The 26972-nt window shown below is 45.5% G+C and overlaps 1 protein-coding gene across 1 annotated transcript in view; it reads right to left on the reverse strand.

The window, feature by feature from the left end:
• The window catches only part of NFX1 (nuclear transcription factor, X-box binding 1), an 892403-nt gene that overhangs the window by 104063 nt on the left and 761368 nt on the right, over positions 1-26972 (reverse strand). The window contains exon 20 of the mRNA XM_086965422.1: positions 17845-17943. Within this exon, the coding sequence (XP_086821548.1) occupies positions 17845-17943 (99 nt within the window). The remainder of the gene's footprint in view (positions 1-17844; positions 17944-26972) is intronic.

Here is a 26972-nt window from a genome sequence, read left to right on the forward strand (position 1 = left end):
TGGCACACTATGCTAAGTACAGATTTTTAGCTTACGTGTTTTAGGCCACGCCCTTAATAACATTGGCCACGCCCCTTTGAGAGACCCTACAGTTTTTGCATCTCACTTAAAGCCCTGTGTATAGCCATTTGTCAGACTGCAACATCATGGCTATTTGAGATGGCAATCACACAATATCATGCACAAATATTTCCACTCGTGGTCCACCAGAATCAAAGGATAAGAAAGTAAAAAGGGTAGTTTATGCACAGAAGCATCATAGCAGACAAAGTTCACACTAAAAAACAGCAGGTACGCAACAGGTTTATTGTGACATAACAAGGCCTGCTAACAGCCACAATAAGAGGCAACAAAAAAAATCTACTTTCAAGTTTATAATTGTACATTGAATTTACAAACCGAGTTATTGGAATCACTCATCCAGTAAACTGAAATAATATTAATAACATAATGAAACACAATATGAGATTAACTGGGGGAAATATTTTTCAGTCTAGACAGGAATTTCAGAGGACCTGTAAAAAAAAAAAAAACACACCTTATCACAGACAATCTTTGATAGTGAGAGGACAATATGAAGACCTTTAGTTGAAAACCTTTTGTTGTTGAAAGGGATGGTGGTGTACATTTTAGAACTCATATTGTGATCCACTGTGCTTAGGGGGTGGGGTACTGCAACACAAACCCATTTTCATACATGAGCCTCTCCCCCTCCAGCCCACAGGCCAGGAGGCTCAGCCAAACCTAGGAGAGACTTCCTAGTCTGTCAGGTGAGGAAGAGTAAAGGAAGTGGTTTGAATGCTGCAGGGCCTACTCTGCCGTACATCCTTCTGTCCAGGTCAGTCTCTTTTGGGAGCTGGCCTACCTCAACAGTTTCAGGAACTAACTTACAATACCCCTTTCCTAACTCTTAAGTGCAGTTACCCAAACTTTGTAGTTTGGGATCAGAGGTGTCCAGCTCTGCAATTTCTAACTTAGCCAGGTCAACATCCTCCCTACTCAACGAGGTCACCCACAACCTGAGGAACCCCACCATGACCAACAGGATCAGGGGGTCTAACATGCTATTAAGCATGTGTTGTGCGACCACCATGCCAAGAACAGGGAAGCTGTCAGTGCCCAGAACTGCACCTTTAGTTCTTCAATGACAGATGAAGGGGCCAACACACAGGTTTTCTTGTGCTTCTGGTTGCCTGCCTGCTGCTTTACAGTGGGGAGTTACTACCTCCTCTAGCAAACACCCTTCTTTCACTCTCCTTTCTGTCAGCTGAAGAGCTACTACCTCAGGCTGAACAATTGCCTGACTAGTCAGGTCTTTTTGTGCGCCAGGGAGGACTTTACCAGTGCCAACTTTGGAGTTCTCCTCTACTGGTGTAGGAGATCTGTGGCTCAGGCTCACTGGAACATTGGCCAAGAATTGCCCACCTTTCCTAAACTTTCTCTTCCTCATTTTCTCTTTGGGCTTACCTACACTGGCTGCAGGTTCAGCCCCCCAGAATGCTTAGGTGAGAAATGGCACTGGACAAGGGTCTCACTTTGTCTCAGAACAACCTCTGGGTGGTCATTCCCAAGAATATAGTCAAGGGGGAGATCTTTACTGACCACCACCCTTCTCCAACTAAGGGACCCAGCTATTTCTAGGGGCAATACAGCCACAGGCCTAACCGTGACCTACCCTGAGATAGCCCTTACTCTATTGGTCTCCCCTTCGATATACTGGTTTGAGAGTAACAACCTGTCATGCACCAGTGTGGTTGGCACAGGTATCTTGCAGGGCATTCAACAGTTTGTGGTGGAAATGTCTACTCCCGTCTGGAAACTCCAACTCACCTTTTGGGCCCACTATCCAGTTGAAGGCTAGGAGGACCTCCGCATCTGAGGAACCACCCTCAAAGGCGCCACTGGTAACCCCTGGAGTTACACAAGGGGGTTGGTTTCCAGGACAGCAGGGGTCCTTGGATAGGTGCCCTGTCTTGTTGCAGTTAGAGCACCATGTTTTCTTGGGGGTCCCCATTTTTATTCTGCGAGGTGTCTCTGGGCCCACCCTTTAGGGGAATACAGGGGACTCCTTACTTTTATCTTTTTCAGAGTGCCTTACTGTATTTTCTATGGGGTCTTTTTAACCTCCATCTTTTGGTCACCCCCATCATATCTAGTTTTGGAAACTCTGGTTCTTACTCAATGATCAGACTTCTTCTCCAGCACTTGGTTAGAGACTGGCCCCAAGTCTACTAGGTATTGATGCAACTTTTCCTGCAAACAATTACTCAATAGATTTGTTTTCATTATCAAATTTTAAAGTGCATCATAATCATGCACATTGTTACCTTTTAACAAACCTCCTAGTGCTTTCGGTGAGCAGCCTACAAAATATACCCAGGTTGGGGTTTTTCAAGTCTCTCATAAATTTGATCTTATACTCCCACAGTGGTGAATCCAAATCCCTGAATTAGGGTACACTTCATGAAGTCATAGTATTCAGACTCTTTCTCAGTGAGTGTCAAGAGTCTATCCCTGCCCTTTCCTGAGAACATTTCCCACAGGCTAACTTTCCAAAGCTTCATGTGGACCTGTCTACTAAGACAGTCTCTCTCAACAGCAATGAACCGCTGGGGGATATCATCATTCTTAAAGAATTTTGGGACAATCCATTTGGTGATTTTAGGGTCAAAATAATCTATATGCTTTCTATTTCTTATTTTGCTGCCGCCAGAGATGGGTCATAAGCCCATCTCAGCCAATTCTTTTTCTATGGCCAGGAGTTTAGCATCTAAGGCTATCCCTTTGGCTTGTTTCTGAAGATCTGCACCATCAGTATGTCCCTCCTCTAGAACTCTGCTGGGGTCACTACCAGCGGTGTTGCTATCTGAGGGAGTAGTGGGGGATTCTACACCCTCCTCTCCCTCACGGGATCCATCATCCTCTTCCCCATTGCGGGAAGTTTTACTTATCAGGGGCTTGTCATCCTCCGCTAGCAACTGCTGCAGATGGGGTTTTGTGGGTTTAGGACCCATGCCAGGTTTTCATGCCTTGCACAGCTCTTTGAGTTGTGTAACTCTTAGATGTGCATAGGGGGCAGTTTGAGCTCTTGGGAGGTCCCTGGGTTCTCAGACATGGTGTTTAAAGTAGTTAGAAACTTATTAGGAACTTATAACAAATGCTAAGGACTGTTAAAGACCCAACTACTTTACTGATAATTTTTAAACAGTGGGGGACTTAACTAAGGGCCTAACACTAGTAAATTTGGAAAAAAAGGAACATTGGAAAAATATTTTAGCTAAAGACATTTTTGGATTTCCTCTTGTGAAATCACTTATTAATCAAGATGTACAACAAATGTTGAGTCTTGTACCCCACACTGCACCACCAATGTAAGACCAGGACACTTTATGTGGTATATCACTAAGTGGTTATGTCGTGTAAAGAGTCCAGTGATTCCCCCAGAAGTTTGCAGAGATCAATGTAAGCCGATAGTGCTCTATTAGTGGTAGTGTGGTCGTGCAGCTTTAGGCCTAACCAAGAGGAGAGTAAGACTTTTGTTATACACACAGTGACTACTGAAAGAAACACGACTCAAAAAGGAGATCTACACCAATCTTATAGAAATAAGCTCTTTCAAGTTTTAAGATCAAGATGTACGTTAAAAGGTAAGTCCCTTTTTAAAAACAAAAATACTTTTTATTTTTAAAAGTTGACAGTACAATTTTTCAGTTCAGCAATGTTAACCAATGTGAGGTAAACAAGAACACAATTTTAAGGGCAGGTACACAACTTACAGATCCAGTCTTTGGGGTTTCAGGTCAACACCAGGCAAAGTTCAAATTAGTACCAAAAGTCCACCACCAACGGCACAGGTAGGCCGGGTGCAGATTCCAAATTCGGGGTCGGGCACCCAATGTTAACCAATGGAGACTGGGGGTGATCGAAGTTGCGCTGCTCAAAGCTAAGCAAAGCGGTGTCTGGGGCATCTCCAGAAGTTAAGGTAAGCACGGGCGTCACAAAGCAGTACCAAACTTCCACCTTCAGTGGCACAGGGGTGGCTGGGTGCAAAGTGTGCACACGGTGTTGGGCACCCAATGCAAATCAATTGGGGAGATTGGTTTTGGAGAAAGGCTGCAGGTTTGGGCCAGGAGACTGAACGAAGAAAACCCACCACTGCCCAGGATATAGGGACACTATTGGTCAAGCTCCCCAAGGACCATGGGCTTCGGGTACAGGGATGTCCTTTGGCGTCAGGAACAGCTTATCGGGCAGGTCGTGGTCAGGGCGGAGTCTTCAGATTGAGGCTGCAGGTGTTGCGTTTAGAGTCCGGCAGGGGTCAGACCACAGTGGAGTCTGGTTCAGAATTGCTGGGGAACCTTCGCAGGACCGGTGAGCCACGTGGGCTTTAGGTGCAGAAGTGGGTCTGGAGGCGGTTTTGCGGTTCTTCAGGGCAGAGCTCTTCAGTTTTAAAGTTGGCTTCTTCTTGGACAGGTCTGCTGTCCACTGGAGTTTCTTGATCTTAATAGAAGGCAGGCAGTCCTCCCAGGGTTTTAAAGGTCGCTGGGCCTGCTCGAGCTGTGACTTACCCAAACCGTAGGCAGTGTTGCTTTGACATAGCACACAGTGCTATGTTGATTTTGTCGTTTTTGTCTGCACCAAGGCATGCAGGCTTCAGTGGCAGCTTGCATGGCCTTGGTGAGGGGCCCCTAGGGGACCTTCAGTCCCAATGCCCTAGGTACTAGGGTACCATTTACTAGGGACCTACAGGGGGGTCTCCGTTGGATAGACCAAGGTCTATCAAGGTCTAAGGAGAACCAGAGATAGAACTAAGCTGGACAGTTCTGGAACAGCCCTTCATTCCTGCCCATGTCACAGATTTTACAACATTTCTATTCATTAAAAGCAGAAATGGCTCTACAAATTACTCAGTGACAGTATGGGTTTGAATGACGATATACCCTGAACCTCACAATAATCTCCCTGGCCTGCACACACTGAGCCCTAGGTGACTGGCTATAGCTGGTAATTCTCCTGATGACACTTTACATCGGACTTTGTCTACAAGAATGAAACATTACCCTACATAGTCATTAAATGATTGTATAATTAAATGTGGGATTAGAGTGCTGATTTAGTACAGCTGGTTTGTTTGGACACCATACTTTACCTTTCCAAGAATGACATAGAGACACCTGGCCATAGAACTACACTTCCCAAGAATATCTGCAGCAATGGGCCATTCTACGCACACATGCCCTCCCTGCCTGTGCGAAGCTGATTTATTTGCTGCTGTTATTTAACTATATCATTTGATTAGCTTTAGCACTGCCTGCCAGCGAAGGATGCCACTTGTCGAACAAAACTCGAGGAGTATGACCTGACGGCAAGAAGGATCTGATCTGGCTTGCAGACACGTAAAAAACATATGGGGAAATATGAAGGGGTAATGTTGTAGGACATAGGGGAAATGAGAACGAGAGAATCTTGAATAATGCTCCCAGGCCCGCTATGGTAAGTGGTAGGCGCGCCCACACCCTGAAGTCATGCTTCACCTTCTGGAACACCGACAATATGTTTAATTACTAAAATCTTTGTTGGTAAGGGGGATTGTCACGCCAAGTTAACAGAAGCGGTCTCCCACCAGCCTAAGTCTGGCCTCTCTCAATGCCATCTGTATGTCTCCCTTTATTGGTACCACTGTAGATTCCCCCCTAGTTCATCCTGAGCTGCGAAGCATCCTCATAATTGCATAGGCTTTCCATGAGGCGGGGAACAGTGACTTAGGGTTGATGAAGGTAGAGTGGCATGTCGTCAGTGTAGAGGGAGATTCTGAACTCCTCTCCTCTCACTGAAAATCATGCACCGGGACGTCCACCCATATCCGCTTTGTGAGAGGCTCCATCACCAAGGCGAAAAGCAACTGTGACAGTGGGCAAAGCTGATGAGTGCACCACTCTATTGGAAAGGAGAGATACAATAGTCTAATAACCCAAAATTGTGAACAGAGCCAGATGTACAGAGTTTTAACCAAACGGAAAATCTGGGGGCCGAATCTCATCTTACAAAGAACCACAAGGAGGAAGGGCCAATGGACAGTGTCAAAGGTGCACCATACGTTCACCAGAAGGGCACTGTTCTACTGGAGTTCATCCACAGAATCCAGAGGCAACTGTAAGCTGCGGAGACAGTGTCTGGAGCTCATGTCAGGCATACAACAGTTCTGGTCTGCATGGACCAGGGAGCGCACCACCTTGGCCAGGCGAGCGGCCAAGAGTTTGGAGAGTATTTTAGATACAAAATTATTGATATGGAGCGGATGGAGGAATACTCATCTGGAGTTTTGCCAGGTATAAGGATGACTGCTACAGTTACTATTCTTAAGTCGTAGGGGAATGATCGCATATCAAAAGCATCTTCATACAACTCCAGTAGTGAGGGGTGAGTAAAGAGGAGTGTCTCTTAAAGAATTCCAGCGGAAAGCCATTAGGCCCCAGGGTTTTGTCCAAGGCCATCAAAGCGATGGCTTGGTGTATCTCCATTGGAAAAAGGAGGAGATCTAAACATCTCTCTCCTAATCGTTAATAATTTGGTTACTTCTTTCGGGGTAAAGAGAGCAACTGGTTGGCTTACAGGGCATGATAGTAAGTGGTAAATGCAGCTGTTATGGATATTGTGCAGACTGTGGGGGGGCAAAGTTCAGAAATGAACCCGCTGAGACTGTGACAGTTTGCGAGCCAGTAGAGCAACTTCCTGCCTTATCATCCACCCACCCCTGGTAGGGCAATCATCCCAAATGGGCTGAGTCAAGGAGCTTCTGCATAACGGCAGTGAGGGTCTGGTCTAGGGTACGTTGGACTGACTTACATGGATGGGCAGAGTCTGCTCGCTTCAGATGGCCAACATTATGCTCAAGTCACAGACGCTCTCTCCCTCATGATCCTTGGTTTTGCCACAGATATATGACAGAGCCTTCCCCATAACAATGATTTTGAAGTCTACCAAGAATGTGGTGGGGGATGAGACAGAAACCCTGTTGAACTCAAAATATTCTATGGGAGGGCCATGGAGAAAGTCATTAAAAGAACGACCCAACAACCACCAGCCGTTTAACCTGCACCCACCCTGTCAAATCTACCAACTACCATCCAACACCATGGGCAAGTGATGTGAGATCTCCATCAGAAGTATGTGTATACAGGAGACATTACCAATATCTCTAGGGGGAGTAAAAAAGCAGTTGATATGAGGAGCGGTGCTATTCAAGGCACTGGGAGTGGTACATATATTGCCTATCACTGGCCAAGGTAAGAAGGAGTGGCAATCAACTGGTCACCGACTGAGAGTTTGCCATGTTGCGTGTGCCTTTTTGCGTTAAAGTTGACAAACCAATACCAGAGATGGTAAAAATGTATTTTGCAAAAAGTGCATCAGTGGCCACATACGGGGCAGCAATATGGGATATTTCAAACGTGGATTCCCTCCAAAAAATAGAGGATGGGTTTACTAAAAGGTTACAGTCTGTTCCCAAGGCACGCAATAATGTAATCACACACAAAGAATTAGGTTTACCCTATATTTCTGATACAATAAAATTGGCCCCTTTGTTACTTTGGCTGTCAGTCTGAAAACGGGATGCCTCCCATCCCCCACCAATCCCGCCCTGAGGATGACTCGCAGGCAAAGGCTCAACTGTCCCATATGCCACAAGCAGAGTCGAAACGTCGACGAACACATACCCATGTACCTGGAGCCACCCAGCCCTTACTGATTAGGTGCCACAGATGATTACAATCTGTGATTGTAAAAAACAATGTAAATAGACCATGTAAAATATTGTTGGGTCAGGACAATAAAATTGATACCCTTGATCAATCCCACATTGAACCTTTCTATTTTTCTCTTCATTTTTCACCCTGGGAATACTTCCCCACCCACTGATCTTTCGAGCACTACTTCTTTGCACGTTCCCCTTGGACCAATCATTGTTTTATAAAAACACGTCCAGTGATAAATACTCTAGGAATGAAAATAAATTCATGTTGTTTCATACAAAGTTAAGTCTCTGCACATCCGTTTTTCTAATTTTCCATATATATATATGTTTGTATCATTGCAAAATCTTATGCTTGAGCATTGTTGTCCACAAGGAGCGTGAATTTATTTTAGCTCCAAACTAAGAAAAGACTATAAATAATCTACTCTGGAGACTGATTGGTTTATGGACCACTGTTTTTCTATATTGAACGTTACCCAGGTCCACAGACTTGTTTGGGTCACCCCATACTTGTAATGGTGTCTGACGACTGAGCAGATCCGCAGTCTGATTGTGCACTCCTGGAAGATGTTCTGCCAGAAGATATATATTTTGTGGAATGGCCCATCTCCATATACTTTGTGCTAGCTGAGACAGCTGCAACAAGTGTGTTCCTCCCTGTTTTTGTATGTAATACATTGCTGTCATATTGTCCGGACTAGGACTAGGACAGTTTTGTTGAGAAGATGCGCTTGGAACGACATTAACGCTAGAAATATTGCTAGTAATTCTAGGGGATTTATGTGGAGCAGTTTTTGTTGGGTGGTCCACTTGCCCTTAATTGTATGGTTTAAGAGATGGGCTCCCCAGCCGGTGAGTGATGCGTCCGCTGTTAGCACTATCTGTGGAATTGGCTCTAGGAACGGCCGCCCTTTGGAAAGGTTTTGTGTGTTCCACCACTGCAGAGAGTGATGTGTGCGGCTGTCCACCAACACCAGATCTGTAAGTTGACCTTGAGCCTGATTCCACTGACGTGCTAAGCATTCTTGTAAGGGACGCATCTGAAGTCTTGCGGGAGGTACTATGAAAATGCAAGAAGCCATCATTCCTATGAATTGCATAAACATTCGAGCTGGAAGGGAGTGTTGAGGTTGACATTTTGTGATGAGGGTTTGAATACTTGCTATCCTGGCTGGATTGGGGTATGCTAGAGCTTTGGAAGTGTGTATGGTGACCCCTAGATACTGATGTAGGTAGGAGGGCTGTAGATGTGACTTGGCGTGGTTGATTGTGAACCCCAAGTGGTGTAGCAGTAGAATTGTTTGGTGAGTGTGATGAACACACTGACTGTGTGAGTTTGCTTTTATCAGTCAGTCACGCAGGTATGGAAACACATGGATTTGCTGTCTTCGCAAGTGTGCAGCTACCACAGCGAGACAATTTGTGAAGACCCGGGTGCTAAGGTTACCCCTAATGGGAGAACCTTGAACTGATAGGTCATCCACTGTAAATCTTAGATATTTCCTGTGAGCAAGGTGTATGGGAATATGGAAGTAGGCGTCCTTGAGATCTAATGTTGCAAGGATGTTGCCTTGTTGAAGTAGTGGAAGGACTTGTTGAAGAGTGATCATATGAAAGTGATCTGACTGTATGCAAAAGTTGGGAGGTCTGAGGTCCAGTATTGGTCTGAGAGTACTGTCCTTTTTAGGGATTAGAAAATATAGGGAGTAAACTCCCGTCCCTTGATGCTCTAGGGGAACTGATTCTATTGCATGCTGCTTTTGAAGCAGTGAGAGAACTTCCTGTTTGAGGAGCGTTAGATGTTCCGTGGACATTGGACGCTGTTTGGGCAGTATGTTAGAGGGGAGTTGCAGTAAGTTCCAGGCAGTAATCATACTGGATAATTTGTCTTACCCACTTGTCCGTAGTGATGGAATTCCAGATAGGTAGGAACTGTGAGAGTCTACCTCCAACCGGAGTGGAATGGTCTGGAGGGAAGTCACTGTTTGTTAGTGGGGGAGGTGCGAGTATTGTTACCTCGGCCTCTCCCTTTGTTATTCCCCCTGTACCCACCTCTGAAATGTCCCTTGTTGGGAGATGTTTGCGCGGGAGTTTTGTAGGAGGAGGAAGCAGTATCTGTACTGATGTTTTTGGGTGCACCCCTATAAAAGGAGCGACGAAAGGAGCCTCGTGTAGATGAAGACTATAATGCACCCAACGATTTTGCAGTCTTAGTGCAATTTTTCATTGTCTCTAATGTTGTGTCTACAGCTGGGCCAAAAAGTTGTTCCCGATTTAACGGCTGATTAAGGATAGTAGTTTGCAATTCTTGTTTGAAGCCAGAAATGCGCAACCATGCTTGTCTTCCGAGTAACATACTAGTGTTGATTGATCTAGATGGTGTCTGCTGCATCGAGGGCACATTTAATGGATGTGTTTATTATTAACTTGCCCTCCTGAATCAAATCATTGGCTTTGGCCTTGTATCGGTCAGACAAATGCTGCATTAGGCCCTCAAGCTTGTCGTAGTGAGCCCTATCGTATCTGGCAAGTAATGATTGTGCATTAGCTCTCCTCCAGTGATTAGCTGCTTGGGAGAAAACTTGTTTGCCGGAAGCGTCTAGCAGTTTTGACTCTTTGTCTGGAGGTGGGGCATCACCGGAGGTTTGGGAGTTGGACCGCTTCCTAGCATTGGTCACCACTAGGGAATCTAAGGGGAGTTGACCTTTAATGTAGGTGGGATCATTAGGGGCGGGTTTATATTGGTTATCAACCGAGGGTTGAGACTCCTGGTCCTAACATGGTCTTTGAAGATGTCTGAAGCATGTTTAATAACACCTTTAAGCATGGGTAAAGTTTGTACTGTCCTTTGTGACTGTGCCAAAGTGTCTACCAGAAAGTACTCCTCTGTGGGGGTCTGAAATTTGCACGCTATGATATTGTGCAGCCCTATCAATGAGCTGTAGAAAGCCAATGTTGTCATCTGGGGGAGATGGTCTGGTTGGGTGTCTGGCTGGGTATGCCTCTGGATCAGGAAGGTCTGGAGGATCTACAGGGTGACTGTAGTCATCCCATGTGTCCTGTGGTGTGCCAGTGTCATAAGGATCATTGAAGTGGTCATTATTTCCACCCCCTTCCCCTAGGTCATCATCATCCTGTGGTGGTGGGGAGTATGGAGGAAGTATAGGAGACATTGGAGGAAAGAAAGGCTCAGTAGAAATAACAGGAGAAGAGGGTCTAAATGTGAAGTTGCACAGTCTTTTTTCTTTACAGGCACCTCAGGAATGTGTGGGGTGTCGAATTTTCTTTTGTTCGAGGGGGTACTGATATGGCCTATTTTAGGGTCCACATGCAGTGTTTTCTGTTTCGGATCGATGGGATCTGGTAGAAACAGTTCCTCCTCGTTGGTATGCTTTTGGCGCTGATTTGTTCGGTTCGGGACGTGGTTTAGGTTTGTCTGGAGCCTTTGAAGGGGGTTTCATGTTCTTCGGCTTCGATGTAGTCTGAAATCTTAGTCGGATCCGAAGGTTTTTGAGGTGCTTCGGCTCCGAGACCTTTTTATTTTTCGGTGCCGAAGTACTTGCTGCTGAGGCTTTTTAGCGACAGCGGGATATGTTCCTGCGTTCAGTACGGACTGTGCTTTCGGGGCACTAATGTGCGGCTTGCTTGGTCCCGAACCGCCGGAAGGCTTTTCTTTTGTATTGGGAGCCAGGTCTGTGGGTGGGGCTTCTGAAGTTTTCTTTCGGTCTCGACTAAGGCCTTCAGGCGAAGTTTTGACCGGAGCCTTCTTTTTGGGTGGGGTAGGGTCAGGGGCAGTTGTACTCACTCGTTGACCTGGAGTGATGTGGTCATCGGAGTCGTCGTCATATGCCTCGGATACGATATCGAGCTCCTCTGAATCCTCTGCCTCTGGGACGTCGGGGCCTTCATTGAAGATATCTTCTGGCACTGGTGCCGATCGTGGCGCCATGACTTGTCGTCGAGCCCGGCGATCACGGATAGTTTTCTTGGATCGAAAAGAGGTTCAGGCCTGACAATGTTTTTCTTCGTGTTCTGGCGCGAGACAAAGGTTGCAGACCTTGTGATGGTCGCTGTGTGGAAATTTAGCTACACAATTTGGGGCATTGTTTAAATTGAGTCATTTCAATTAGCCGCAGGCTAGAATGGCGTTGATAGGCCCTGCGGCCTGTGTCGATGACCGGAACCGGGGTATTCTTGAGTTATTGCGTTGAGGCACGCGAACGAAATGATAACGTAGATTTGTGATATTTTGCGCATTGAAGAGGTCTGGAAAAAGGGTACCGAACCGGAGCGCTGAAGTTACATCCGAACCTTATGGCGCAAAATAACAATCTAAGGATGGAGTTGATGCCCATGCGCACTATCGTACAAGGGAGGAGTCACTTGTCTCGTGACTACAATGACTTCTTCCAAGACAACAACAAGGTGCAAGCATCCGAGGACAACACCAGATGGCGATCTATGTAAAAGTATGAATTTTGCAGCTCATATGCCTCGAACACATCTTTTCTGAGAGAAATGCACACAAGAAAGAGAGCACAAAAGTAAAGACAAAACCATGGTAACTGCCTATAACAAGAGATCCTCTTTAGTGCAGGGGCTACCTTCATATCTTGGCAGTGTGACTAACAATTGCCACTGTTTTCTTTTAATAAGGTTCAGGTTGGGATATGCAATGTTAATGCTGGGATATCCAACGAACGTGCTCTCTGAGACCTTACTAGGACGATGTCCATGTGACTTTCGATCCATTGTACATATATTTTTTTTCTGCCATATTTATTAAATAGAGAGGAAAAGATTCATCGTGCCACTCCTGAAGAAATTTTGTCTACATAATTATACCTCCGCACTGTGTGCCATGTTACAACTAGAGACCCGTATGTTTGCCTGGCGGTGGCTTCGTTCCTCTGTGCAGCTTTCAAAACCCACAGATTAGCAAATATTGGATTAAATGTTTAATCATCTACAATATGGACAATTAAAAAAATATATTAAGATGCAGATGAATTAGCAAGATTATATATATATATATATATATATATATATATATATATAAAAGCGCTCAGAACCTCGAACAAATTTTCGAAGAGAAGACGACACAGCGTGGTGGAAAACCTTCTTTTATTTCTCAGTCGCTGTCAACGCGTTTCGCCTGACCCAGCAGGCTTGGTCACGATAAAGTTTAACAAACAAGTACAAACATTTAAAGTGCTCTACTGTCACGTGATGCATCACGTGACAACCAAAATCATAGAACTGAAAGAAATATTTGCATTGGTTTTCATGATGCGTGTTTCCGTGCATTGTGTTTTAACAATAAATTACATTACGAGATTATTTGGAACAAAAGCTTTCACCAAGTGTAAATAAAAAACCTTTGAATTTAGTAGTCATAACGGTGTAGTTTAAACAAGAAAGCGTTAAAATTTCGTGCTCATTTGTTCAGACCTTAATCTTAATTAAAGATGCTTTCACAGTTATTATGCATAAATATAGCCCAAGTGGGCAATTGAACTGCCAAGACTACATAAGGCAGGTTATATTCAATGATTACAGTCATGTCCAATAATTCCCAAATATTTACACGGATACACGTAAGTAAAAAAAAAAAACCGAAGGGTTTTTCCAAATAAAGCCCTAGTGGGCAAATCTAATCAGTTCTATTGTTCATATGTGAAAACAAAAAATTCTAAAACCAATAACACAAATTTTATAAACTCTTAACCCGAGAAAATGACTCTCGCTATGCAGGAAGCTAAATATACCACACAATAATATCCTTATTACAGTTAAGTCAAAATTCATAGGTGTGTGTACAGGTCTTCTTCGATATTCAATCCATACGGGCTTTTTGTATTCAATTCAACTATGTACCATGACTCCAGTTTGCGTAGCTTTTTAACCCTATCCCCCCCTCTTTCATTCAAGGGTACGGAATCTATCACAAAATAGGACAGACTGCTCGGATTCTTATCATGGAATTTTTCGAAATGTCGGGCGACTGGATAGGATCTATCCGCATTCTTAATCGCCCTTAAATGTTGTAGCACCCGTTGGTGAACGGGTTTAATTGTACTACCTACATACTGTAGGTCACACCCACAACACAAAACATAAATCGAAAAATCTGTCTTGCAGTCAAATTGACCTTTGATCTTTTTTGTTCTGTTAGAGAGGCCTGGTTGGTATGTACTTGTATTTTTCCCATGTTCACAAGCCTTACATTTGCTACATTTTAGGAACCCATCCCTTCTGGACAACCAATTACTCTTTTTGTTTTTTGCTTTTTTCTTTGCCTTAGTCAATGTGGTCTTGACTAGCATTTGCTTAAAGGATCTTGCCTTTCGGAAGGTAATAAGAGGTCTGTTAGTTAGTGAAGGACCTATAATTGGGTCATTTTTAATGACATGCCAATGTCGGGTCAAAATCTTCCTCAGTGATCCATGCAATTTGTTGTAGTTTGTGATCAACCTGCATTCCTTATCTGCTTGCTTTTTCATCTTCTTGTCTTTGTCTTTGAAAAGAACTTCCTCTCTGGTTTTCTGCTTGACTTTGTTAAAAGATGAATTAAGACAGTTATCACTGTACCCCCTCTGTTTGAAACGTAGTTGGAGCTCAGATAATGCACATTCCCTGTCTTTTGGATCACTGCAATTTCTAAGTACCCTTAGACCCTCCCCATAAGGGATACTGTTTACTAAACAGGTAGGATGGAAACTACTGGCATGTAGCATATGTATATATATATATATATATATATATTTATGCGTTTTTACCTATACTGTGAATATTTCTCTTTTAAGATAATTTTATTATAATTTATTGACATGTCTGTATATCTTTATCTGAACTTTCTATGCATTTGACTCTAAATGCGAAATACAGTATTAATTGATTGATTGACACCAATGGTAAAGCTTGGGGTGGAGCTGGCTAGGAGCTGTGAAAAATCCTCCAGCATATAATCCAGTCAATGTGGGAGAGCGTACATGTTAGGCAATTTCCGAACACTTCCATCCAGGAGTCCTGAGATCATGACATAGCGGCCCAAGGGGCCCATGGATGCCTTAACCAAAGCGATGGGGAACGTTTTCTTCAATAGGATGGCTACCACTCGCAAGTAACAGGCGACTACACTCTAGAGTAGCGATGTCTGCCCAAAAGAGAGCAATTAGTTCCCAGCATGTGGTTTTCTGGAATAACAGGACAGCTGGCTGGAGCCGCTAAACAGAAAGCATATGCGCTCAGCTTTTAAATTAGTCATTGACCTCATTAAAATTCAAAGATAGTATAGTATAGCCCATAGAAATCCCAAGAGTGAGACTGGGAGTCAGCTAGTGTAGATGTAGTATAAGGGAAGCAGGGATGGAGAGGCTCCAAGAGCCCTGGTACAGTAAGTTCTAATCAAATAAAAATCAAATAAAATCAATAAGAACACAAACCAAAAAGCAGGCAAAACATGCACCAATAAATTTCCCTCAAACACTTCTCCCCATTAAGCATCAGTCACACTAAAAGAAAAGTCTGATAGAAAAGACCCAACAAAACTGTGTGGGCTGTATCAACTAGGGAGGAGGTGAGGACTGCCTCTTGGTATAATAGTTCATGATACTGCGCATCTGATGGAAGTGACATTACTCAAAATCAGAATCAGACGTAACACTCACTTCTTTACGTTACCTCAGCAGCATCCTTGCAGAGCCCATTGGCTGGCAAGGCACAAGGGTGTTTCGAGCAGTGGGAGACTGATGCATTCGCCCATTTCTACTCCTGCAATGCAGAAGTTGCCACCATAAGCTGACCCCGTCCGTCGGTCAATGATCTGGAGGAGTGGGGAGAGGGACAGACATGTCACGACCAAAATCAGGATTCTCCTCCACCAGGGACGAGATACTTTCTGGTGTGTCGAAGAATACGGTTTTATCTTTGTAGATTACTTTGAGGCATGCCCTGGAATTTCAGAATGTATTCTATTTGCATGGCCCTGAGCTTCTCTTTTACAGACAAGAATGAGCGAAATTGTAGCTGCACTTTGAGGGTATTATCCAAGAAAAGCATGACAGGCCGACCCACACTGGAGTTTCTCCAGTTTGCGGTCCACAAAGCTCACGAGTCAGGCAATCATCGGTCTCAAGGTGCTCAGGAGGTCGACGGCCGCTAGCAACCTATGAGCCCTCTTCACCCAAATAGCAAGGGGACAGTTCCCTCATTGGGTGCCACAATTTCAGCCACTCAGTGATTGTGTGGAACAAGTGTTCTCCACTCCCTCCCTGATCACCACAATCCAGATGTTGTTCCTTCTAGACCTGCTCCCCACCTGCTCAGTCCTCACCTCCAGTTGGCCGAGCCCATGCTAGTGGCACAACACAGTGGTCTGAAGCATGCGGTTAGAGTCCTCCCATTTTGACAGTCGACCCTCCACCTCAGGTACTCTTTCAACTGCATTCCGGACATCTCAATGGAGCAGTAACATGCAGAGGCTCAATTCACCAATCTTGCCTTCAAGAGAGGCGCTTGAGTCCTGTGTGGTTTGCATAATGGCTGCTGTAGAGTCAGGCAGAGCACAAGTACCAAGGGGGTCCACCATCACAACACTCCTACTGGTCGATGATCGAAGTGAGCCTAGTGAACTTCTCAATCTTACTCTAGGCTGGAGGGTAGGGCTTATTGCACTGAATATGTTCAGTGCAGGGTGCTTGCGCACCCAGTGAGAAATCAGGAGGGAGAGGAGGGCTGATTAATTGGAGAGAGCACCAGCAATAGGCTCAGTTGACATCCAAGAAGAAAAAGAGGGCCCTCACAAGGTTGGGGGAACGGAGACCCCAGGTACGGTCCCCCGGCAAGAAAGCACCCCAGGAGAGCAGACCCCATCAGTCACCCTGCACCACCTCAGCCCTCGAGAGGGTGGGCTCCAGGTATGAGTCGCCAAAGCTATGTTCAAAGCTTGTACTGCACTTCCCAGCATGTAGGCAATGTGAAGGGGGTCAGGTAAGTTCTCAAAGGAGGGCCTAGATGCAGTCGGGGAGAGAGCCAGGCTCCCGTACCCCACCCGCCACCAGTCCGGCAAGGAACCACATAGAGGCCAAAGTCAAAGAAGCAGGCCCATTAGAATGAGTTACCAAAAGATCCGCAGCAGAACCGTATCCAGGCAATCAGGGTCCCTAAGAGAACAGCTGTCACACACACAACTCCCCACCCTCCCCAGCAGGGCCACTTCAGATCAGAAGTACTACGCCTTCTGGAGTGCTGGCGCAGCCCTTGTCCTCCTCCAGCATCTGCGGCTTTCAGAGTCTCACAAGCGTTTGAGGCAGCAGATAATGCACAGGCATCGCACGCCTGGCAGCAAGGGTGCCGGCGCCTAAGCATGCAGGCCAACCTCTATGAGGGCCAAACTAGAAAGTTTCTCCAGGCCGGCGATCCATGCACCTTACCGCAGCTGCTCAACTCAGCAGCTACAGACGAGGCAGGGCTACAAAGGCTAGCCCAGGTGACCGTGCCTCTAGGCTACACTGATGCCGAAGCCTGGGACCGGCGGACCCACGGCAGTACGAAATCCGCCAGCCACAAGCCCTGGGCGAGCCCATGTGAAATCGCCATAGTCTACACCCTGGGGCGGTTAGGTCAGACGCTGATGTGCAGGATTAGGATGAATGGCACAGGACTATGCGCGAACCTCAAGATTGAGCATCGCCATCTTCAACGGTCAGTCCCACCTCTGTCCTCTTCTTAATCAGGTCCTTAAACATTAATTCGAATGAAGTAAAGAGAGAAGGGTTGGAGATAGCTGCAGAGTGGGTAAATGGTTGGAGATGTTAGACAAAGTTAAGAACAAAAATCAATGTAATATAGTTTCTTATTCTAGAAACAAATGTTTATACTAATGTATTAATATTCGTGACCTTTGACTGAGTGAATTCTGAAGACTATTTCAGTTCTCTCATCACATCAATGAAATTTGTTTCCGAAAAAAACATCCTCTCACCCCTACCTTTTAACCAGCTAATAAGACAATGTTGGAAGGGGAAGGAGGCCTGCATTAAAAAAGGATAAGAATTATGGTATTATAAAAAAACGAAACCACCAACCTTGCATCATCCTTTAAACTATCACTGTACTTTGATCCAGAAGAGCGTACATTAAAAACATCAGTGCTTTCATCGATGTTCAAAGCCTCAGCAAAACGCCTGAAATGAATAAGGTTAAAATCTATGATTACATTTTTGCTTCCACTGTTAATTGTTGTCAAACATTACCACATCACAGAATAGACAAGAATATCAATCCTTTCGCTGTGTTCCATATTTTATTTTAATTAGCTTTAAAACACATGCTCAGCTTCTAACATGTTAATCCATCAACACAGGGTGTATAGATGTGTCAAAGGGGATTCCATCGCCTTAGACAGAATGTTTTCCACTGAAAAAGTCAGAGGATTGTCCAATGTACATAGTACAGGTGACACTACAGGAATATAGACCGGTTTCAGCCTGCTTTAGTACCAGTGGATCAGAATGTCCAGTGACTATATCTTTTCTACTAGTTTCCTTACTTTAGGACTTTAGATATTGCCAGAGATATAAAAGACTGCCCCCCCCCCCCATCAGCACAGACCTCAATTGTGTCCCCATATTTGATATCTTTTAATTACAAAACTGAATCTGTACAAAGCTGTTTTGTGGCACCAATTTTAGCTTCCTAAAAATCTACAAGATTCTGGAACAAAAAGTTGCTTTTCTCAGTATGCTCTTCTCAGGGTGGAAACAGAAAAAGCACCACTCAATAAATAGCAGGACAGAGAACATCGATTTTTTTACATTTTGGAACTGGATATACATATGTGCTTGTGGTTTCTTTGTGAGAGGACCAACTGTTTGTCTAATCCTGAAACATAGTATAACCTACACATTTTGACATTTCCTTGCTGAAGTTCAGGAGTAATCAGGGACTTGAAAGAAAGATGAAGAATGCCAAGGTGCCTGGCCAAAGACATGGGCAAGGTAAAATGACCCTGATGTTACCAAGACAATTGAGCAAGCAGCTGCACAAATGTATAGGTGCATCTATCATCATCTATCATCATCACTAGCAATCCTGAGCTGACTCTGTACAGAGATCTTAGATACAAAAAAACATCTTTGGTACTGGGTGTCACAAGTAAGGCTCTTGCCATCAGTTGCTAATACTGCTTAGTTCACCATTAGAAGCCACTAGCAGTTTCACCTAATGTGAGGAGATCAAGAGCCAACATAAGCCAGCTAGGACTCAAGAGGCTGTAACTTCACTAGGGCTATGTACCACTATAGTCTAAAGAACCAAGACTGCCAGGAACTACATCACTGAAAAGCCTTTCGTTAAGACACTGTAAGGGATTCCTACTGACTAAAGTATTGTTTATGTCAGATTCCCTCTCAGGTTAAAAATTACTTTCTCGTAAGTGCCAGCTCTATGTCTTTAGATACTTAAATGTGACCATAAAGCTCTGCTGAGTATTTCACAAACTGACACATTAAAGCCTTTAAGACCAACCACCACATTAAGATCTCCTTACTCCAGTAAACAGGAGTTTAGGTGAGGACCTAAGACTGCGCAAGGCAGAAATCATTGCAAATGTAATGGAGAGAAATACTGGCAAAGCATATTGGCAAACCAGACGCGTAAGGCACATTGATTTAAACAAAAAACATTTCTGTAGTGAAGATTCTTGATTTTTACTTAAGTATGGTCACTTTCTAAGCCACAAATTTTGGAAGCTGCTGAATGTAGCATATTATGTCAAAGGCTCACAGGACAGGTAACAATAGCGGCCTGCCGCTGGAGGAGGTTGTATCTCCTCCTGACAAGAAGCCACACAGTGTGTTGGCCCAAAAGGCGAGCCTCCCCCAAGCCTCAGGAGTGTTTGGAGGTACAGACGGAGAGAGCGGGGCCTCGTATACCTGAGCACAGTCCAGGTGAGGTGAGGTCCAGTCCCCTGTCATACTGGATTTCCACTGATATCCATGGACATGGAGGATTAGTGTATTACGGTTGGTACAGGTTGTATCGTTTCCAACCTATATTACTCACATTCTGTTTGGAGCACTATTGTATTTGATTTGGTCACATAATTAATAGCAGTAGCAACATTTTGAGAGCAGAGGCCCTGATGAAAGCCGAGGGATTGATTGCCTGGTAGGCAGAAACATGTTGACCCATTTCGCGACAGATATTTGGTCATACTGTTTGCACTGTTCTGGTTTTTAATTTGGGGATGTGCCCTGGCATTTATTAAAGTAGTCGTTTTTTAGGACACATCATCCTATTTTAACTCACCACATTTGTTCTTGTGTTGCACTGTGTGTTCACTATTATCACTGCCATCAAAGATTAGCTATCAGAAGGTGGTTCATAGATAACTGTGGACCGGATCCTGCAACATTAATTGACTGTGTGGCATGTGGTCTCGATGATCAAGAGACTTGCCAATTCACAAGTTGGACGGCCAAATGATATGACTGATCACCAAGTCTGTTTGATGGAAATCCACCATTTGGTGGTCTGGATCTTGTCGACCAGTTTTGGACGTATTTGAGTTTGTTCTTTTGGCGTTCACGGTTTACCTTACATTTGTGTGTTCCCCCTTTCTTTTGAAGCTGTTTAACAGCGACTTGCGCACCTACTGACTTATTGGAGTTAATGTTAGTCAGACCAGATCAATTGGCTTTCAGACCCCCTGTGTTCTTTGTGTTGTTCAACAATAGAGGCGTGCCGCTGGAGGAGGTTTTATCTCCTCCTGACAAGAAGCCACACAGGGTGTTGGCCTAAAAGGCGAGCTTCAAAGGGGCTGCTCTTTTGTCTAGGCAGACAGACTGGTATTGGGGACAGAAAGGGGAATACACTGGCCAAACTGGTTTTTTCAAAGCCGAGTAGCTCCCGGCTACTGGCACCAACACAACAAGAGACGAGTCACAATATCTTGGGAGTTGGCACAATAAAGCAATCTGGGATAGCTAGATGCCACACTTCACAGGACGTTATCATCAGGTGGGAGGGAACCTATTGGCAATTGGCTAATGACGGCAACCTCCCCCGAGGGCACTTTCTGGGCATAAAAGGGGAATCCCTGGCACCCACAACTCAGATCACACTTGGAGTGGAGAAGAGGAATGAAGGAGGACTGCCCTGCTGACCCCGAAACTGGCAAAGAGGCTGCAAGGAATTTGAACTGCACCTGCTGCTCTTTGGGCTAGCAGAGGAAAGGATTGTGCCTGCTCATGGAAAAGTCATCCTCCGAGCCCATCCAGAAGTAGAGATTCTAAGAGTCAGTTCCCTTACTTCCTGTTCGCAGCACAGGGCCACAAACGCTGAAGAAGCCTGCTTGAGTGAGTTGGTAACCCAGATCACCGGATCATCGCTGGTCGTTGCAGTGGAGCCTAAAAGATTAGGACCCAATGCTCAAAAGTTGCACCCAAGTCTGCTGGAACTAGAGGAGTGCAGCTTCAATGCCCAGAAAGAAAGTTATTGCCAATAGAAGGAAACCGCTGAGTTTGTGTTGCCTGGTGACCAGTAGTCTCTGGCGACTGGACTTTTGCTGCACCAAAGAGGACACTGAGGGGAGTAGATCACTGTGGTCAAAGTCGCCCCATTATGAACTGAGGAGTGGCCCAAGGAAGGCCCCCACCCCCATTGACTGCTTAGCATCTTTGAGCATCTTCAGCATCCTGTAGCCCTTGCATAAGGACCACTCCATAGAACTCAATAGCAAGGACCACTGATATTTGAAGTAGACTGAAGACAGAATTTCTTGTTGAGGTAACAGTTTCCTCAAACCTTGGTTGTCCCCTTCACTGGCACCCTGCTGGAGTTGGTAGCCCATAGCAACTCTAAGTAACCACATTCAACTTGAACAAAGTTTTCTTCAAAAAGGTTCAACGTGACACATTTGTTGAATTAACAAATGCTTATTCCTTGTTCACAATTAAGTGGAAAGTTTTGACTTATAGTTCCTTGCAAATGTATATAGATACACAGACCTCTCTGGTGGATATGTTTGGTTTTGGTGTCCATACATTCATAAAAATAAGCTATTTTTTTAAACTGGTTTCGGGGGTTTATTGTCTTGTTTCTTCTTAGTTTTAGTGCTGATTAAATGCTTTACACTTGTTCGTTTGTTGAGGCCTGATAGCTTGAAGCCACAGCTACCCAGGATTATACTAAGCTTTATCAAAGGAAACCTGATTGAACCTTAATGAGTTGGTTATGTATTACACAGTGAGTTCACACAACGACACCATATAACACATCCCATTTTCTCACAAGGATTACGTAGACCTCTCGCCTTGGTTCCCATAAGGTCTATGGGAGCCGCATCAATGGCAACAAAAGGACTGAGCAGCTTGGTGGATGTAGTGGCTACGGGTGGAAGAACGTGGCTGGTAGCCTCTACCATAGCCACGGAAGGAGTCAAAGGTGGAATATGGATGCTGTGGGGCCGTGGTGAGCCTTAACGACCTAGTGGTGGCCCTGCTACCTGTAAAACACTCGAGCGCCATATTCACCTTGTTGCGAAAGAGGCCATCATAGGACATATTCAATGGGATGCCTGGACATACCCTGAAAAGCAAGCTGTCTGCAGCCAAGGGTGGCGTCCAAGTACAACCTAATAGGCAATAGCTCTGTCCAGTGAGTCAATTGCATTCAATCTGAAGCGTACTGTGAGCTTTGCTGCATCTCTACCACCAGCAATGGCCTGGGAGAATCTGAACGGGATCACTGGAACCATGGGCAGCACTTGTGCAACCAAATTCAACACAGTAAGGAAATATCAGCACAAAACGTATGCAGTGTTCACAGACAACTGTGAAAGGCTAATGGAAGAGAAAGTCTTCTTTTCAAAGGTTTCTAGCCTTTTGGATTCTCCATCCTTTGTTTTGATAGGTAAAGCACCAGGGTTAATCATGACCATGGAGGCCTGGACCACCAGGCTCTCTGGGGCAGGGTGCTGGGAGAGGAAGGCTGGGTCCCAAGGAGTGGAACGATGACAGCGGGCGATGGTCATGAGCACAGGAGTGCCTGTGCAGGGCTAATCCAAGGCCCCAAGCAGGACATCAGTGAGGGCTTCATTAGAGGAGAGTAGGAGTTCTGAGCTGGTCACCCCGGTTTGAAGTACCTCCGGCAAGATGCTGGTCTTGACTTCCACTGTGGGCAGCTTAAGGTCCAGAACCTCAGCTGCCCACAGGGCCACCATTGCAAAGGAGGCCCCTTCCTCCATTGCCACAATAGAAGCAGAGAAGAGACCAGTGTCTGGTGAGGTATAAAGACCACTGGCATCAGCCAGTTCCTTGTACTATTTATACTCAGTCATGGTCTATTCTAGGTGGTCGGGATAGCTATAGAGATCCTCTGATACGCTCCAATTATAATCCTCACCGGGCATGTCAGTGGAATAAAGCACTACATCTGACTCAGACTGTCTAGGTCTGTATCGGAGGCTGAAATTATGATGGGATCGGTGCTGCTGGCTCTGGGAATGGCACCACCAGAACAACCCCCAGTGGAGGTCATAGAGGCGTGAATGGGGTCCGTCTGGATCTGGGAACAAATCTTGATGGTCTGAATGGTGTTGAGGGTAAACCTGTGTGGTCCAAAGTTGCTCAAAAAGACTTTTCCGACCAGGCAAAAATGAGGTGCATGGCCTTATAAAATTCATTTACTTCGGTTGGGGTGGCTCAGGGAAACTCAGGGAGGCCCGGAGCAGACCCAGGCTCAGGCTCCGCAGGAATGACATGGGAGTGGGGCCTTGGTTTGGTCAGATGATATTAACCAGCTCAGATAAGTCAAAGAACACTTCCACCTCTTGGATTTCTTTTTTGTGAGACTTACCCAATGAAGTCCGGGATCACGATGATGGCCAGCGCTAGCGACTCCAAAAGCGGTCTTGGACCTCACTTGCGACGGGGAACTGGAGCGGTGAGGAGTCGCATGTAGAGTGGCCAGCAGTTTCATGGCTCACTCTTGGTTTGACTTCGGATGCATTGTCTTACAATCCAAACAGGACTTGGAGTTGTGAAGAGGCTCTAAGCACCAAAGGCAGACCGTGTGGGGGTCTGTCACAAACATTTGACTGTGACAGGCACCACAATGCTTAAAACTAGTAGGATTTTTAAGGGACATAGTGTAAGAAAGTGGCTCTATATATACTGGACCAAAGTAAGGTAAAGTGCGTATAGAGTGCCCAGTCCCCAGAGGTTAAAGTTAGATATAACCTTACTCTCTAAAGTGGTAGCTTGGTCGAGCAGTAAGGCAGTATCAGAGGACAGTGTAAAGCATTTGTTGTAAACACTTAGTCAGCAAACGATTTCACACACTCAAGAACTGAACTAGGCCAATTGTTTTTGTATCAAAAGATATAGTTGTTTTATTTTAGAACCAATGATATCAAAATATACTTTTCTCAATATGAGTGACTTTAGGTAATTACTTTTCAGAAAGGCAATAGACTTTGTAAGTACAATAACTACAGTGGTTGCAATAGGCAACATAATTCTAAACACAATTTAACATTGTGCTCAATGGGTTTTTCCTACATAAAAGCAGTTGATTATTTTAAGGATTACTTTTCTAACCACAGAACTGGATCCTGGGTTCAGTCCCGGGACCGAAGCTGTAAACAGTTAAGTAAAAGCATTTTGGTTACAGTTGTGATTTTTAAAGAATATAAATGTATTTCCAAAGTTGACTCTTAGAAACTTTTCAGTGAAAACCAGGCAATGTTATCCTATGGGAGGAAATTCAAGTCAGTGAAAACCAGGCAATGTTATCCTATGGGAGGAAATTAAAGTCACAGGTAAAGTAGGGTCTCGTTACTTTTGTAATCCAGTACTGGGCTCCTAGGTTCAGCACTGGGACCTCTACCTAAGACAGTTAAGTAATTACGGTTTGATAGTTGGTACGATTTTTAAAGACTATTTCTAGTTTGCAAAAATCGACATTTAAAATAATAAATTTCACAGAAAAGCAGTCAATGGTTTCCTATGGAAGAAAATTCAGGTTACAGTTAAGTAAAGTTAGGATTACTTTCTTGGTTCAGTACTGGGCTAAAAGGTACAGTACTGGCGTCTCTCCTGATCACAGGTGAGTAATTCGGAATTCGTTATTCGGCTGATTTTAGATGAATATTTTAATGTTTCAAAGCTCCACACTTAAAAGAAATTTCAAGTGAAACCAGTCAATGTTAGCCTATGGAAGGAAAATGAGTTATAGGCTTTAAGGTGAGTACTCGACTGGTGGAGTTAAGGTTCTGGGCATAGACTCAGGGGTCTCCCAGGGTTGGAAAGGTGCAGTAGTTGCACCCTCAGCGGCACAGGTGCAGCCGGGTGCAGAGAGATTAGGCCCAATGCAATCCAATGGAGGGTAGGGGGCCTTTGGTTGGTGGCTGCAAGCAAGCAGGCGACGCGGCTGTGGAGCTGAGCTCCTGGTCACTTACTCTGGGCAAGTGGGGAAGTAGAGTGGGGTAGAAGTTGCACTTCCAGCGGCACTCGGGCGACTAGGTGCAGGGTGCTTTTGAACCGTCGGGCGCTCAATGTTATCCAAAGGGAAGTTAAAAACGGAACAAAGGCTGCAGGCTAGGGGACGGAGATTCTTCAGGTGCGACCACCACTTTGTGAGGTAAGTTGGGATCTTGGAGAAGAGGTAGGTACCCCAAAGGAAGGCACAAGGGGCCTGTGGGCGCCGGGTGATGGGGTGTCGGGAAATCTTACCCTCAGCTGGTCGCGGTTGGAGGGGTCCCTGGTTCTGAGGCTGGAGGCGTCATCTGGTTCGTCGAGGAGGGTATTTGGGCACGGTACTTCGGGTCACTGTCGCAGGGGGGACGTCCTTGTGGTCTTGGGTCACTCAGGCACAGGCTAGGCTTGGCGGGTGCAGAGTGGGCTGGATTCGCGGTTCCTGACTGGCACTAGGGGTATTGCTGTTTGAGGAGAACCACTGCTCGTAGGAGTCCCAGTCTTTTGGAAGGTTCAAGGGAGGCAGGTCCTCCGGGGTTTTCGAGGTTACTGTCCGCAGGAGACGCCGGAGTTTCGCAGGAGCAGGTTCAAGGATCAACAGTACTGTAGGGTTCTGGGGCCAAGTCAGTGGGTGTCGTACTTTTGTTAGCAGCTGCATGGCAGGTCCTCTTGTTTCTTTTTCTTCTTCTTGTTGCAATCGGGATCTGAGGAAGGAAGGTTCTGGGTGCCCCCAAATACTAAATTTAGGGGTGTTACAGGTAGGGAAATCACAGGGACCAATGGGTCCCTGTCCTGGGGTGGGTACACCCCCCTAGCCTGCTCCTCTCCTGAGGGAGGGGGGCTGGAGCCTAACTGTGATTGGGCAGGGCTCCCCATCTTCAAGATGGCCGGAGCCCTGAGTCGTGCTTCACCTCGCCTCTCCCACCTGAGGGGTGGAGTTGGCATATGCTGGCACATCCCCTTTTCTCAATTAGGGTTTCCCGCTGTTCTTCCCGCCAGACCACTGGCATAGGGCACCCAGCAAGAGGGGTGACTGATGGATGCCAGGGCAGTGAGCGTGTGGGCATGGCACACAGGGATGTGTGCCATGTCGACTCTGTTTAGTTCTGTACTTAGACACTCAGACTGCAAATGCAGTGTGAGGGTGTCAGGGCACAGGGCCCCTAAGGGTGGCAAAATAAGTGCTGCAGCCCTTAGGGGTCTTCTCTTTGGCACCATGCCCTGGGTACCTAGGTGGCCCGAGATGCCAATTGGATTTTAGTTTCAACGCAGTTTTAGGGAAGGAACACAGGCCCTTGGTACCTAGTTGGCAGGAGCCCAGGGCACACTCAGTCAAAGCACATCAGCAAAAAGTGGGGGCATACCAATGCAAGAAAGATGGCACTTTCTCACACACAGTCCATAAATTATGTGAAAAAAATCACACTGGTAAAGTGTTTGAACAAAAGACGAAAAAAATCCACTCAAAAGTGACTTAGGAGAGCTCAATCTGGATCCGGGCAATGAAAACAAGGAACTGAGGTCAGCGCTCTGGGGTGGCACCCATGTAGGCACAGCGCATGTCATTTCCATTGTGGACAACTTCAACAAAGCCATGTGGAGATGCACAACACCACCTTCCAGCGCACAAGGTGACCTCTCATAAAAGGTTTCCGAATACAGTCTGACGCCTGGGGAATATTCTACGGTAAGGAATCTGTGGCCAGAAGTTTCTAGCAGATATGGCGTCACCCGAG

Source organism: Lissotriton vulgaris, chromosome 4_1 (assembly GCF_964263255.1).
Source record: "Lissotriton vulgaris chromosome 4_1, aLisVul1.2, whole genome shotgun sequence".
Classification (NCBI taxonomy): Eukaryota; Metazoa; Chordata; class Amphibia; order Caudata; family Salamandridae; genus Lissotriton; species Lissotriton vulgaris.